Consider the following 14662-nt stretch of genomic DNA (forward strand, 5'->3'; position numbering starts at 1 on the left):
GACAGGTTACTGGTGATAGTTGAGCCTAGGTAGGTGAACTCTTGAACCACTTCCAGAGCGTGGTCGCCAATATTGATGGATGGAGCATTTCTGACATCCTGCCCCATGATGTTCGTTTTCTTGAGGCTGATGGTTAGGCCAAATTCATTGCAGGCAGACGCAAACCTGTCGATGAGACTCTGCAGGCATTCTTCAGTGTGAGATGTTAAAGCAGCATCGTCAGCAAAGAGGAGTTCTCTGATGAGGACTTTCCGTACTTTGGACTTCGCTCTTAGACGGGCAAGGTTGAACAACCTGCCCCCTGATCTTGTGTGGAGGAAAATTCCTTCTTCAGAGGATTTGAACGCATGTGAAAGCAGCAGGGAGAAGAAAATCCCAAAAAGTGTGGGTGCGAGAACACAGCCCTGTTTCACACCACTCAGGATAGGAAAGGGCTCTGATGAGGAGCCACCATGTTGAATTGTGCCTTTCATATTGTCATGGAATGAGGTGATGATACTTAGTAGCTTTGGTGGACATCCGATCTTGAGGTTATGCTTCAGCTATACAGGGCATTGGTGAGACCATATCTGGAGTATTGTGTACAGTATTGGTTTCCTTATTTAAGGAAGGATGTAGATGCATCGGAAGCAGTTCAGAGAAGGTCTACAAGTTTATACCTGGAATAGGCGGGTTATCTTCTGAGGAAAGATTAGACAGGCTTGGCTTGTATCCACTGGAGTTTAGAAGAGTAAAAGGTGACTTGATTGAAACATATGAGATCCTGAGGGGTCTTGACAAGGTGGATGTGGAAAGAATGGTTCCCCTTGTGGGAGAATCTAGAACTAGGGGTCACTGTTTAAAAATAAGGGGTCACCCATTTAAGACAGAGATGAGGAGAATTTTTTCTCTCAGAGGGTCGTGAGTCTTTGGAATTCTCTTCCTCAAAAGGAAGTGGAAGCAGAGTCTTTGAATATTTTTAAGGCAGAGGTAGATAGATTCTCGATAAGCTAGGGAGTCGGCAGGAATTTGGAGTTGAGGTTACAATCAGATCAGCCATGATCTTGTTGAATGGCGGAGCAGACTTGAGGCGCCGAGTGGCCTACTCCTGCTCCTAATTCATATGTTCGTATGTAGTGCCACACAACAAACCTGTGAGAAAATTATAGCTCATGAAATAAAAGGGACGGTAGCAACATGGATACGGAATTAGCTGAGCTCCCCAGGGATCAGTGTTGGGATCCTTGCTTTTCCTAATATATATTAATGACCTAGGCCTTGGTGTGCAGGGCACAATTTCGAAGACTGCGGATGACATTAAATTTGGAAGCATTGTGAACTGCGAGGAGCAGAACTTCAACAGGACATAGACAAGTTGGTGGAATGGGCAGATAGGTGGCAGATGAATTTCGATACAAAGAAATGTGAGGTGATTCATTTTGGTAGGAAGAACATGAGAGAGATCACATAAAGAGTACAATTCTAAAGGGGATGCTGGAGCAGACAGACCTAGATGTATAGGTGCATAAGTCATTGAAGCTGGCAGGACAGGTTGAGAGCGCAGTATCCTGGGCTTTATTAATAGGGGCATAGAGTACGAGAACAAGGAAGTTATGTTGAAATAAAAACAAGAAATGCTGGAAATACTCAGCAGGTCTGGCAGCATCTGTGGAGAGAGAAGCAGAGTTAACGTTTCAGGTCAGTGACCCTTCTTCAGAACTGACAAATATTAGAAATGTAAAAGATTTTAAGCAAGTAAAGCGGGGGGCGGGACAAGAGATGACAAAAGAGAAGGCGTTGATAGGACAAAGTCACAGAGAATAACTGACCAGAAGGTCAAGGAACAAAGGCAAATGGTATGGTAATGTTGTGGTGAAAGACAACACATTAGTACAGAGAGGGTATGAATAGACTGTAAAGCACAAAGCACTCCAAGCACAATATTACAATTTTTTTACAAAAAAAACAGAAACAGTGCATAGGCACAGTAGAAACAAACTAAACACACTAAAAAAACTAAAATAAAATAACAGAAGAAAAAAAAACTAAACATAAAAAGGGGGGGTCCCTGTCATGCTCTGAAATTATTGAACTCAATGTTCAGTCCGACAGGCTGTAGTGTGCCTAATAGGTAAATGAGATGCTGTTCCTCCAGCTTGCATTGATGTTCCCTGGAACACTGCAGCAATCCCAGGACAGAGATGCGAGCATGAGAGCAGGGGGGTGGTGGTGGGTCTTGAAATGTCCAGCAACCGGAAGCTCGGGGTTATGTAAAGTGGTCACCCAATCTGCGTTTGGTCTCCCCAGTGTAGAGGAGACCACATTGTGAGCAGCGAATACAGTATACAAAATTGAAAGAAGTATAAGTAAATCGCTGCTTCACCTGAAAGGAGTGTTTGGGGCCTTGGATATTGAGGAGAGAGGAGGTAAATGGGCAGGTACTACACCTCCTGTGATTCCTGGGGAAGGTGCCGTGGGAAAGGGATGAGGTGCTGGGGGTAACGGAGGAGTGGAGCAGGGTGTCGCAAGAGGAAACGATCCCTTCGGAATGCTGACAGGGGAAGGGAGGGGAAAATGCGTTTGTTAGTGGCATCATGCTGGATGTGGCGAAAGATGATCCTTTGGATGTGGAGGCTGATGGGGTGGAAAGTGAGGACGAGGGGAACCCTGTCGCGGTTCTGGGAGGAAGGGCAAGGGGTGAGGGTAGAGGTGCGGGAAATGGGCCGGACACAGTTGAGGACCCTGTCAACCACAGTTGGGGGCAAATCCTCGGTTGAGGAAAAAGGAAGACACATCAGTAGCGCGGTCGTGGAAGGTTGCATCATCAGAGCAGATGCGCGGTTATGGAGAAACTGGGAAATTGGAATGGAGTCCTTACAGGAGGCAAGGTGTGAAGAAATGTAGTCGAGGTAGCTATGGGAGTCGGTGGGCTTATAATGAATATTAGTAGACAGCCTATTCCTGGAGATGGAGACAGAGAAGTCGAGGAAGGGAAGGGAAGTGTCGGCGATGGACCATGTGAAGGTGGAAATTAGAAGAAAAGTTGATAAAGTTTTCCAGTTCGGGGTGGGAGCAGGAAACGGCACCGATACAGTCATCAATGTGCCGAGAAAAGAGTTGGGGGAGGGTGCCTGAGTAGGACTGGAACAAAGAATGTTCGACATATCCCACAAAAAGACAGCATAACCAGGACCCATGTGGGTACCCATAGCGACACCTTTTACTTGAAGGAAGTGAGTGGAGTTGAAGGAGAGGTTGTTCAATGTGAGAACAAGTTCAGCCAGCCGGAGGAGGGTGGTGGTGGATGGGGACTGGTTGGGCCTCTGTAAAGGAAGAAGCGGAGAGCCCTCAAACCGTCCTGGTGAGGGATGGAGGTGTAGAGAGATTGGATGTCCATAGTGAAGAGGCGGCGGTTGGGACCAGGAAACTGGAAATTGTCAAAATGATGGAGGCGTCAGAAGAGTCATGGATGTAGGTGCGAAGAGACTGGACCAGTGGAGAAAAGATAGAGTCAAGATAGGAAGAAATAAGTTCAGTGGGGCAGGAACAGGCTGAAACAATGGATCTGCCAGGACAGTCCTCTTTGTGGATTTTGGGAATGAGGCTGTCTGGGGTTGCGGGACTTTGAGGTTGGAAGCTGTAGAGAGAAGATCTCCAGAGGAGATGAGATCAGTGACAGTTCTGTGGACAGCAGCTTGATGTTTGGTGGTGGGGTCATGGTCCAGGGGGAAGTAGGAAGAAGTGTCTGAGAGTTGATGCTGAGCCTCTGCAAGGTAGAGGTCGGTACACCAGACAACAACAGCACCACCCTTGTCTGCAGGTTTGATGACAATGTCAGGGTTAGACTTGAGAGAACGGAGTGTGCAAGCTCAGAGGGGGGCAGATTAAAATGAGTGAGGCGGGCAGAGAAATTGATACGGCCGATATCTGACCGACAGTTTTCAATGAAAAGATCAAGAGTGGGTAAGAGGCCAGAGGGAGGGGTCCAGGTAGAGGGAGAATGCTGGAGGCAGGTGAATGGGTCTGCTGGTCAGGGGGAGGACTCCTGGTCACGGAAGTGAGCCCGAAGGCGAAGGCGATGGAAGAAGAGCTCAACGTCATGCCGAGCACGAAATTCATTGAGGTGAGGGCGTAAGGGGATAAAACTGAATCCTTTGCTGAGTACACGGCAAGGGGTCAGATCAGAACGGGTGGGGTCAGAGGGAAGTGAAGGGGAGGAAGGATCTGGAGGGGTATTAGTCCCCATCAGCTACTGGAGCTTGAGTTCCTTAACACCTGAAAGGAAGAAAAAAAGTTTTTTTTTAATGCGTTAGATTAGACGAAGGATGAAATGAAACTGCAGAGTAGCTTTGAGATAAGGTGAGGTGATGCTTCTGGAGAGGTCCAGTATGTACATGTGGTGGCGCATGGCACTGAGTGTGGATCTCACGATGCTATGAAAATAGCAGTCCAAGGAACGCTGTATTTCACGGAGATGCCTATAATCCTGGGTGGATTCAAAACACAAAGGATGAAACTTCAGTTGGAATCCACGGGCGGCACAGTGGCGCAGTGGTTAGCACTGCAGCCTCACAGCTCCAGGGACCCGGGTTCGATTCCGGGTACTGCCTGTGTGGAGTTTGCAAGTTCTCTCTGTGTCTGCGTGGGTTTTCTCCGGGTGCTCCGGTTTCCTCCCACAAGCCAAAAGACTTGCAGGTTGATAGGTAAATTGGCCATTATAAATTGTCACTAGTATAGGTAGGTGGTAGGGAAATATAGGGACAGGTGGGGATGTTTGGTAGGAATATGGGATTAGTATAAATGGGTGGTTGATGTTCGGCACAGACTCGGTGGGCCAAAGGGCCTGTTTCAGTGCTGTATCTCTAATCTAATCTAATCTAAAAATAAGTCAGAGCCAGAGACAGTCACTGAGGAAGGAGATGTGGCTGTGAAAATGAGTTTTGGTAGACACTTTATCAAACACCAGGAGGGAAATAGAAAGCAATGAAGGTGAACAAGGTAAAAGAGACAAACGAAAATCCTGTCGGAGAGAAGAGCAGAACTTCAAGGTAGGCAGGTAGTTATGTTGAACTTATGCAAGACACTCGTTCAGCCTCAGCTGGAGTATTGTCCATTTCTGGGAGCCACACTTTAGGAAAGTTGTGATGGCTTTGGTGAGAGTACAGAAAACATTCACGAGCATGGTTCCAGGGATGAGGAACTTCAGTTAAGATAGGTTGGAGACGTGGGACTGTTTTCCTTGGAGAGGAGAAGGCTGAGAGGTGATTTGATAGAGATATTCAAAATCATGAGAGGTCTAGACAGAGTAGATAGAGAGAAACTGTTCCCACTTGTGAAAGGATCAAGAACGAGAGGGCACAGATTTAAGGTAATGGGTAAGAGAAGTGAAAGAGACAGAAGGGAAAACTTTTTCATGCAGCGAGTGGTTAAGGTCTGGAATGCGCTGCCTGAGTGTGGTGGAGACAGGTTCAACTGAAGCATTCAAAAGAGAATTAGACAGTTACACGAGAAGGAAAAATGTGCAGAGTTATGGGAGAAAGCGGGGGAATGGCACTAGGTGAACTGCTGTTTCGGAAAGCTGGTGCAGACACGATGGGCTGAATGGCCTCGTTCTCCGCTGTAACAATTCTGTGATTCTGAGTTAAAAACAAGAAATGCTGGAAATACTCAGAAGGTCTGTTAGCATCTGTGGAGAGAGAAGCAGAGTTAAGGTTTCAGGTCAGTGACCCTTCTTCAGAACTCTGTGATTCTGAGTGCCTGGAGACAAGCAGTCAGGAAGGGCGTGAAAAAGCAGAGGACAAAAGAAACAACCAGACAGTGGAAAAGAGAGCCTGGCAGATGGAAAAAACATCAGTCTACCTCGGGCCAACGCTATTAATCTGTGCCAGCTGCAGAAGAGACTGCCACTCACGAATCGGCCTCTATAGCCACAACGGACGATATTCAATCCAGAAGTGACATACATCCCGGGTGCAATCCGTTGTGTCCCGAGACGGATGGATGCCTACTAAGTTCATAATTACTGATGAAAAAATGCTTTGGCCCTGAAAAACTAATTTTATATTTGGGATATGATAATAAAATGATAAAAATGCCACATATTTTTATTTTTTTTTTTAAGTTTATTTATGGTTCTTCAGCTTCTACCTTAATTCCATGTGTTTGTCCCAATTATTTATTTTACTCTCTGTAAAATTTACCTAAAAATGAAGGACAATCCAGTGCATTTTACTTCCCATTTTGCTATAGCGAGAACACTTCAATGTCATTGGCTACTTACCCTGCTTGATGGCATCTCTGCTATTGGACACCTGGAGATCCCCTTGACTTAGCACCAGAATGGGGAGGTGGTGGCGAAGTGGTAATGTCACAGAACTAGTAACCCAGAACCCAGGCTTTGGGGACATGGGTTCGGATCGCACCATGGCAGATGATGAAATTTGAATTTCATAAATCTGAAATTAATAGTGGTGACCATGCAACCACCATCAATTGTTGTAAAAACCTATCCGGTTCACTAATGTCCTTTAGGAAAGGAAATCTGTCGTCCTTACCTGATCTGGCCTACATGTGACTCTCGACTCAACAATATGGTTGTCTCTTAAATGCGCTCTGAAATGGCCCTAGCAAGCCAGTCAGTTGTATCAAACTGCTACAAAGTCTAAAAAGAGGAACGAAATGGGACAGACTACCCGGCATCAACCTAGGCACCAGAAATGACAACGGCAAACCCAACCCTGTCAACCCTGCAAAGTCCTCCTTACTAACATCTGGGGACTTGTGCCAAAGTTGGGAGAGCTGTTCCACAGACTAGCCAAGCAACAGCCGAACATATTCATACTCACGGAATCATACCTTGCAGATAATGTTCCAGTGGCATACGGGAGGGGAGGGAGGGAGTTGCCCTGGGAGCCCTCAACATTGACTCCGGACCCCATGAAGTCTCATAGCATCAGGTCAAACACGGGCAAGGAAACCTCCTGCTGATTACCATCTACTGTCATTCCCACCTTGGCTGATGAATCAGTGCTTCTCCATGTTGAACACCAATGAAAGAAACACTGATGGTAGCAAGGGCACAAAATGTACTGTGGTGGGGTACTTCAATGTCCATCACCAAGAATGGCTCGGTAGCACCATTACTGACCCAGCTGACTGAGTCCTAAAGGACACAGCTGTTAGACTGGGTATGTGGCAGTTGGTGAGGGAATCAACAAGAGGGCAAAACCTACTTGACATTGTCCTCACCAACTTACCTGTCGCAGATACATTTGTCCATGACAGCATTGGTAGGAGTGACCAACACACAGTCCTTGTGGAAACAAAGTCCTGTCTTTACACTGTGAGTACCCTCCATCGTGCTGTATGGCACTACCACCGTGCTAAATGGGATAGATTTCGAACAGATCTAGCAACTCTGAACATCCATGAGGTGCTGTGGGCCATCAGCCACAGCAGAATTGTATTCAACCACAATCTGTAACCGCATGGCTCGGTATATCCCCCACTGTACCATTACCATCAAGGCAGGGGATCAACCCTGGTTTAATGAAGTGTGCCGGTGGGTATGCCAGGAGCAGCACCAGGCATTCCTAAAAATGAGGTGTCAGCCTGGAGAAGCTACAACAAAGGCCTACTTGCATGCCAAACAGCAGAAGCAGGGTGTAACAGACAAGACGAAGTGATCCCACAACCAACGGATCAGATCTAAGTTCTGCAGTCCTGCCACATCTAGTCGTGAATGGTGGTGGGCAATTAAACAACTAACAGGAGGAGAAGGCTCCACAAATATCTTCATCCTGAACAGTGGAGGAGCCCAGCACATCAGTGTAAAAGACACGGTTGAAGCATTTGCATCCATCTTCAGCCAGAAGCGTCGAGTGGATGATCCATCTCGGTCTCCTCTGAGGGTCCCAACATCACAGATGCCAGTCTACAGCCAATTCGATTCTACTCCACGTGATATCAACAAAGAGCTGAAGGCACTGGATACAGCAAAGGCTATGGGCTCGGACAACATTCTGGCAATAGTACTGAAGACCTGTGCTCCAGAACTAGCCACACCACTAGCTAAGCTGTTCCAGTACAACTACAACACTGGCATCTACCCGGCAACGTGGAAAATTGCCCAGGTATGTCCTGTGCACAAAAAGCAGGACAAATCCAACTTGGTCAATTACCACCCTATCAGTCTATTCCTAATCATCAGCAAAGTGATGGAAGGGGTCGTTGACAGTGCTATCAAGCTCAGCAATAACCTGCTCACTGAAAGTTGCAGCTATGAGGAAAGATTGGATCGGCTAGGGTTGTTTTCCTTAGAACAGAGGAGGCTGAGGGGTGACTTAATTGAGGTGTACAAAATTATGAGAGGCCGGGATAGAGTAGACAGGAAGGACCTGTTTCCCCTAGCGGAGACATCAATTACTAGGGGACACAGATTTAGGTGATTGGTAGATGAATGAGAGGGGACATGAGGAAAAGCTTTTTTACCCAGGGGGTGGTGGGTGTCTGGAATTTACTGCCCGGATCGGTGGTGGAGGCAGAAACCCACAGTTCATTTAAAAGGTACTTGGACATGCACCTGAAGTGCTATAAGTTGCAAGGCCATGGACCAGGTGCCAGAAGGTGGGATTAGATTGGGCGGCTAGTTTTTTCAGCCGGCATAGACATGATGGGCTGAATGGCCTTCTTCTGTGCTGTAACTTTTTTATGGTTCTATGACACTCAGTTTGGATTGCGCCAGGGCCATGCAGCTCCTGACCTCATTACAGCCTTTGTCCAAACATGGACAGAATAGCTGAACTCCAGAGGTGAGGTGAGAGTGACTGCCCTTGACATCAAGACAGCATTTGACAGAGTATGACATCAAGGAACCCGAGCAAAATTGGAGTCAATGGGAATCAGGGGAAAGCTCTCCGCTGGTTGGAGTCATACCTAGGGCAAAAGAAGATGGTTGTGGTTGTTGGAGGTCAATCATCTCAGTCCCAGGACGTCACTGCAGGGGTCCCTCAGGGTCGTGTCCTAGACCCAACCATCTTCAGCTGTTTCATCAATGTCCTTCCTTCCAACAAATGGTCATAAGTGGGGATGTTCACTGATGACTGCACAATGTTCAGTACCATTCATGACTCCTCAGAGACTGAAGCAGCCTGTGTCCAGGTGCAGCAAGATCTGGAAAACAGCCAGGCTTGGGCTGAAAAGTGGCAAGTAACATTCGCGCCACACAAGTGCCAGGCAATGACCATCTCAAACAAGAGAGAATCTAACCATCTCCCCTTGATGTTCAATGGCATTACCATCGCTGAATCCCCCACTATCAACATCCTGAGGGTCACCGTTGACCAGAAAGAACTGGACCAAACACATAAATGCTGTGGCTGCAAGAGCAGGTCAGAGATTGGGAATTCTGTGGCAATTAACTCACCTTCTGTCTTCCCAATCCCTGTCCATCATCTATAAGGCACAAGTCAGGAGTGTGATGGAATACTCTCCACTTGCTTGGATGGATGCAGCTCCAACAACACTCAAGAAGCTCGACACCATCCAGGACAAAGCAGCCCATTGGCGCCCCAACCACTACCTTAAACATTCACTCCCTCCACCACCGACGCACAGTGGCAGCAGTGTGTACCATATACAAAAATGAGAGGGGACATGAGGAAAAACTTCGTCATCCAGGGGGTGGTGGGTGTCTGGAATTTACTGCCCGGATCAGCAACTCACCAAGGCTCCTTCGACAGCACTTTCCAAACCTGCGACCTCTACCACCTAGATGGACAAGCACAGCAGGTGTATGGAAACACCACCACCTTCAATTTCCCCTCCAAGCCACACACTATTCTGACTTGGAACTATATCGCTGTTCCTTCACTGTAACTGGGTCAAAATCCTGGAACTGCCATCCTAACAGCACTGTGGGTATACCAACACCCCAAGGACTGCAGCAGTTCAAGAAAGCAGCTCACCACCACCTTCTCAATCTTCATGGGCAGCTTGTTTTCATTCTTTCACGGGATGTGTGTGTCACTGACGAGGCCAGCATGTATTGCCCATCCCTAATTGCCCTTGAGAAGGTGGTGGTGCGCATTGCTGCTTCATAAAATCCAGGAAACATTTCGAAACAATTTACCTTTGAACCCCAAAGTTTTGTTGAAACATCGGAGGAACCAATGGCACACCATCTTCCCTCACTGCCCAGGAGACACTACAAGCTAACTTGCCAGAGGTCAACAGGATCAACTGGTTACTTCCATCAGCTTCAAAAGAAAATGGCACACCTAGAAGCATAATAAATCAAGAGATTACTTTTCTGAAAACTGACTGATAAAACTACCAATGGTCACTGGATTAAGATAACTGAGCAATTTTACAACAGAACCAACAAGTGCAACAATCATTTTGTAATTCTAGCTGTTTACTTGTGATTGATACTATAATAGCTATCAAAAGATTAAGAGAACATGGAAGGGGATAACATTGGATGGAATATAGGAAACTCTAAAGTAGGTATTGAGGATGCAGAGGACAGCAGAGGCAAATATAGGAAAGGATGCGAAGTGCACTCATTTTTTTTCAGTCCAACAGTCAGAGAGGTATATTAGAATGATTATTTTCTCGAAGAATCCACCATACAAAAAAATACTGACTCAATGAATATCCTTTAGGCTTTTGAAATCAATATCAAAGAGGGACTTGATAAAATAAAGGGACTGAAGATCAAAAAAATCCCCTGGAACTAATTGTAAATATCCTAGTAGCTAAAGGAGACAAGAAAGGAAATTTGTAAGGTACCAGCTATAATTAGTTTTTTTTTTAGTTTTTTAGTTTTAGAGATACAGCACTGAAACAGGCCCTTCGGCCCACCGAGTCTGTGCCGACCATCAACCACCCATTTATACTAATGCTACACTAATCCCATATTCCTACCACATCCCCACCCATTTCCCTACCACTGACCTACACTAGGGGCAATTGCTAATGGCCAATTTACCGATCAACCTGCAAGTCTTTGGCATGTGGGAGGAAACCGGAGCACCCGGAGGAAACCCACGCAGACACAGGGAGAACTTGCAAACTCCACACAGGCAGTACCCGGAATTGAACCCGGGTCGCTGGAGCTGTGAGGCTGCGGTGCTAACCACTGCGCCGCCCACATTTTATAATTAGTTATAAAAGAACTACCAGATACAAATTCTGCCAATATTGGGCGAGAATGGAGGCAGGCAGGTGCATAATTCCGCACTGCCGGCCGAAATGCAGGCCTCCCGGGACAGACTGGGGCAGGAGGGCCAGTGCTCCAGGCAGGTTTTGAGGCTCTCCCTGCTTACCTGGCCACAGCTGCAGCCACAGACCGCCCTGTGGAAAGGCTTCCCTCCGCAATAGTGGCCAATTTTTAATGTAAAAGTTTTAAAAGTGCTGAGAGGGCGCCTGAAGATGGAGGCACCCTTTTCTCTCCAGTACCTGCAATGGAAGGTTGGAGCTCCTTCCAGCCTCGAGGGTTTCCTATTGGCCCTCCAGCTTTGAGAGCCCACCCACTGTCCTTAATTGGACAGAAAGTGCACTCTTTGGCCACTAATTAGCCAGTTCAGGGAAAATCACTGTCGGGTGACTGCTCCTACCAGTGCGGGGTTGGGACCCCCATTTGACACCTTGAAAGAGGTGGTTTCATTATTGCGCGGCACACAACTTGGAAGGCCTGACCAGCAATGTAGAGCACTTCTATTTACATATTGCTTTGAAGGATCTTCTGCAAAAACATGCAACAAAGAAAGACTACAATGTTTCAACCCCTGGGTGCGCAAAACTCTGTGCCAGGAGAAAATCTGATGTTGGTGTCTTTCAGATCTCTTCCTGCAATATTCAATAGCATGTGGAAGAATGATGGGCAAGGAATAATTTTCAGAAATATTTTCTGCATCAAATACACAAAGACAATTATAAATAGCCAATTTTATAATCCACATTAAATCAGGAAATATTGCAGTTTTGGATGCTTTTATTCATCAATCACAATCCAAGAGACAGCTGATTCAGACAGAAGTGCTAATACATTAACTAAAATGTTCTGCTTTTTCCAAAACTCAAACAGATAATTTTTAACCCAGTTGGTGGAAAAAATATACCAACAATCAGTGATTTTTTCATTGAATAAAAGTACTGAAGCTATGAAAACTTTGCACTTGAAACCTACCACTTCCGACTCCCTCATGGTTGAACATTACACGCTGATTGCTACTAAACTCTATTTCATCAATTGGGGTACTCCCTGTGAGGACGCTGGTTTCTGGGATGGGAACAAAGACTTCTGTTTTTGTGGTGCTAATTCCCACAGTTTCAAATATCTAAACACAAGAAAAAAAATGTATGAGCACAATAACTTTTGTGTAAATATGTTGATTCTTGGCAAAGCTGTTTATTTGCTACAGGCAGGGTTTTATTGCTCCAAGATATTCCGACACATTAGAGTGGATTTTAGAAGCGGCAGTGAGCTTCAAAAGTGGCGGGCAGCACACCAAAGAGCTACCACAATCTCAAGCACGATGGCTCATTTAAATCACATGCAGGGAGTGGGCTGTTTTTTTTTTGGGTTTTTTTGTTATTTTTTTAGTTGCTGGCAATGGCCTCAGCTGACTGTGTGCAGACGCTGACGCCATTTTTAAAGGGTTATTAGCCTTACCAGCTTATTTAAATATTGAGAGAGAGATTGAATTAAATTAAACAAATACATTTCTTTTGCCCTTCTCCCACCCCCCAATAACCACTAATTATTTGCCCTCCCGCCCCCCAAAACATTTCCCATTACCATCTGACCTTCCCCTCCCGCCCCAACAAACTGCACAAACTTTCCATCATCCCCTAATCCATGATGTTAATTTGACCCTGTCCCCCCCACCACCACACTGAAACTTACCTCTTCCCCCCTCCCCAACAGTGTTGGGCCTCTTTTCACAGGAGTGCCGGCTGCCGGGCCGAAGATTGCAGCAGGCCATCAAGAGGAGGCCAGAGTATATTTAAATTAATTAACTGATTTGAATATTAAAATTGCGGTCCTGTTGCCCAGTGGTGGGGAGGCTGCCACGGTGCCTCGCCACCGCCGGGAGGAGCGGGCCGGGCCCTGCCGGCATCAAGGTCCATGGTGAATCTCATCCGCGGCCATCTTCATGGATCCTGATGTCCAAGGCTCATTAAAATCCAGCCCATTGGTTGAGCTTTTTGAAGATGTTTTTCTTTATTACTGGGCCACAATTAGTATATGAAGCCCTCTGAGTATCATTAGTAATTGACAACCTAAAATTGACTAGTTAACATCTGACCATGCAAGAAACCAATTGGATAGTGTTAGCTAGGTGGTAACTCCCGACTTTCCACCTTTTATTTATGCAGGCCCTCCATTCCAATGGAATAACATACATTCTACCAATTCTATGTATAGTGCCAAATATTTTAATAGAGGCATGGAAGAGAGCTCTTTTAAAGCAATGTATTGATACATTTGTAATAAGGTAATCATTTTTCCAGTGACAATTATGTTTATGCAATGGTGAATGGAAAAACACATAATAAAATGGATAGGGTCAATTCTTTCAATCAACGATGTGGAAATACTGTAATTACGGTAGGTATTTGAGGCATATTAGGAGGAGATTATTAATTGTATGTCTCTACATGCTGATAATCACAATGAAATGGATCATAATAAATGGTGCAGTATTTAACTCCTCTGTGGATACCAAAATAATAAAGCTGCATTACTTTTGACAATAGAGGGTCCCTTGATTTAAGAAACCTGCTAAGGTTTTGTAATTTCTAAACTTAATTATATTAAAAGTTAGCAATTTACATGAAAATATTTCTCCAGACATAATGGCATGACATACACTTAAATGCAATATATAGTACAGGAATGTAACAGCATGCTCCAGTTGTACAGAGCCTTGGTCAGACCCTATCTGGAGTACTGCATTCAATTTTGTAATGGGTTGGAGGGTTATGGAGAACAGGCAGGAAAGTGGAGTTGAGACTGAGATGGGATCAGCCATGATCGTACTGAATGGCGGAGCAGGCTCGAGGAGCTGAATTGCCTACTCCCGCTCCTAGTTCTTATGAACAAAGAACAAAGAAAACTACAGCACAGGAACAGGCCCTTCGGCCCTCCAAACCTACGTCGATCCAAATCCTCTATCTAAACCTGTCGCCTATTTTCTAAGGGTCTGTATCTCTTTACTTCCTGCCCATTCATGTATCTGTCTAGATACATCTTAAAAGACGCTATCGTGCCCGCGCCTACCACCTCCACTGGCAAAGCGTTCCAGGCACCCACCACCCTCTGCGTAAAGAACGCATATCCCCCCTAAACTTTTCCCCTTTCACTTTGAACTCTTGTCCCCTTGTAATTGAATCCCCCACTCTGGGAAAAAGCTTCTTGCTATCCACCCTGTCTATACCCCTCATGATTTTGTACACCTCAATCAGGTCCCCCCTCAACCTCCGTCTTTCTAATGAAAATAATCCTAATCTACTCAACCTCTCTTCATAGCTAGCGCCCTCCATACCCTCCAGGCAACATCCTGGTGAACCTCCTCTGCACCCTCTCCAAAGCATCCACATCCTTTTGGTAATGTGGCGACCAGAACTGCACGCAGTATTCCAAATGTGGCCGAACCAAAGTCCTATACAACTGTAA

At 45.9% G+C, this 14662-nt stretch overlaps 1 protein-coding gene across 3 annotated transcripts in view; it reads right to left on the minus strand.

The window, feature by feature from the left end:
* Positions 1-14662, minus strand: part of cc2d2a (coiled-coil and C2 domain containing 2A) — a 196122-nt gene that overhangs the window by 88085 nt on the left and 93375 nt on the right. For all 3 annotated transcript variants that reach the window (XM_068037959.1, XM_068037967.1, XM_068037957.1), the window contains exons 20-21: positions 12170-12320; positions 10109-10256 (exon numbers count right to left, since the gene is read on the minus strand). In XM_068037959.1, coding sequence (XP_067894060.1) covers positions 10109-10256; positions 12170-12320 — 299 coding nt within the window. The remainder of the gene's footprint in view (positions 1-10108; positions 10257-12169; positions 12321-14662) is intronic.

Source organism: Heterodontus francisci, chromosome 1 (genome assembly GCF_036365525.1).
Source record: "Heterodontus francisci isolate sHetFra1 chromosome 1, sHetFra1.hap1, whole genome shotgun sequence".
Lineage (NCBI taxonomy): Eukaryota > Metazoa > Chordata > Chondrichthyes > Heterodontiformes > Heterodontidae > Heterodontus > Heterodontus francisci.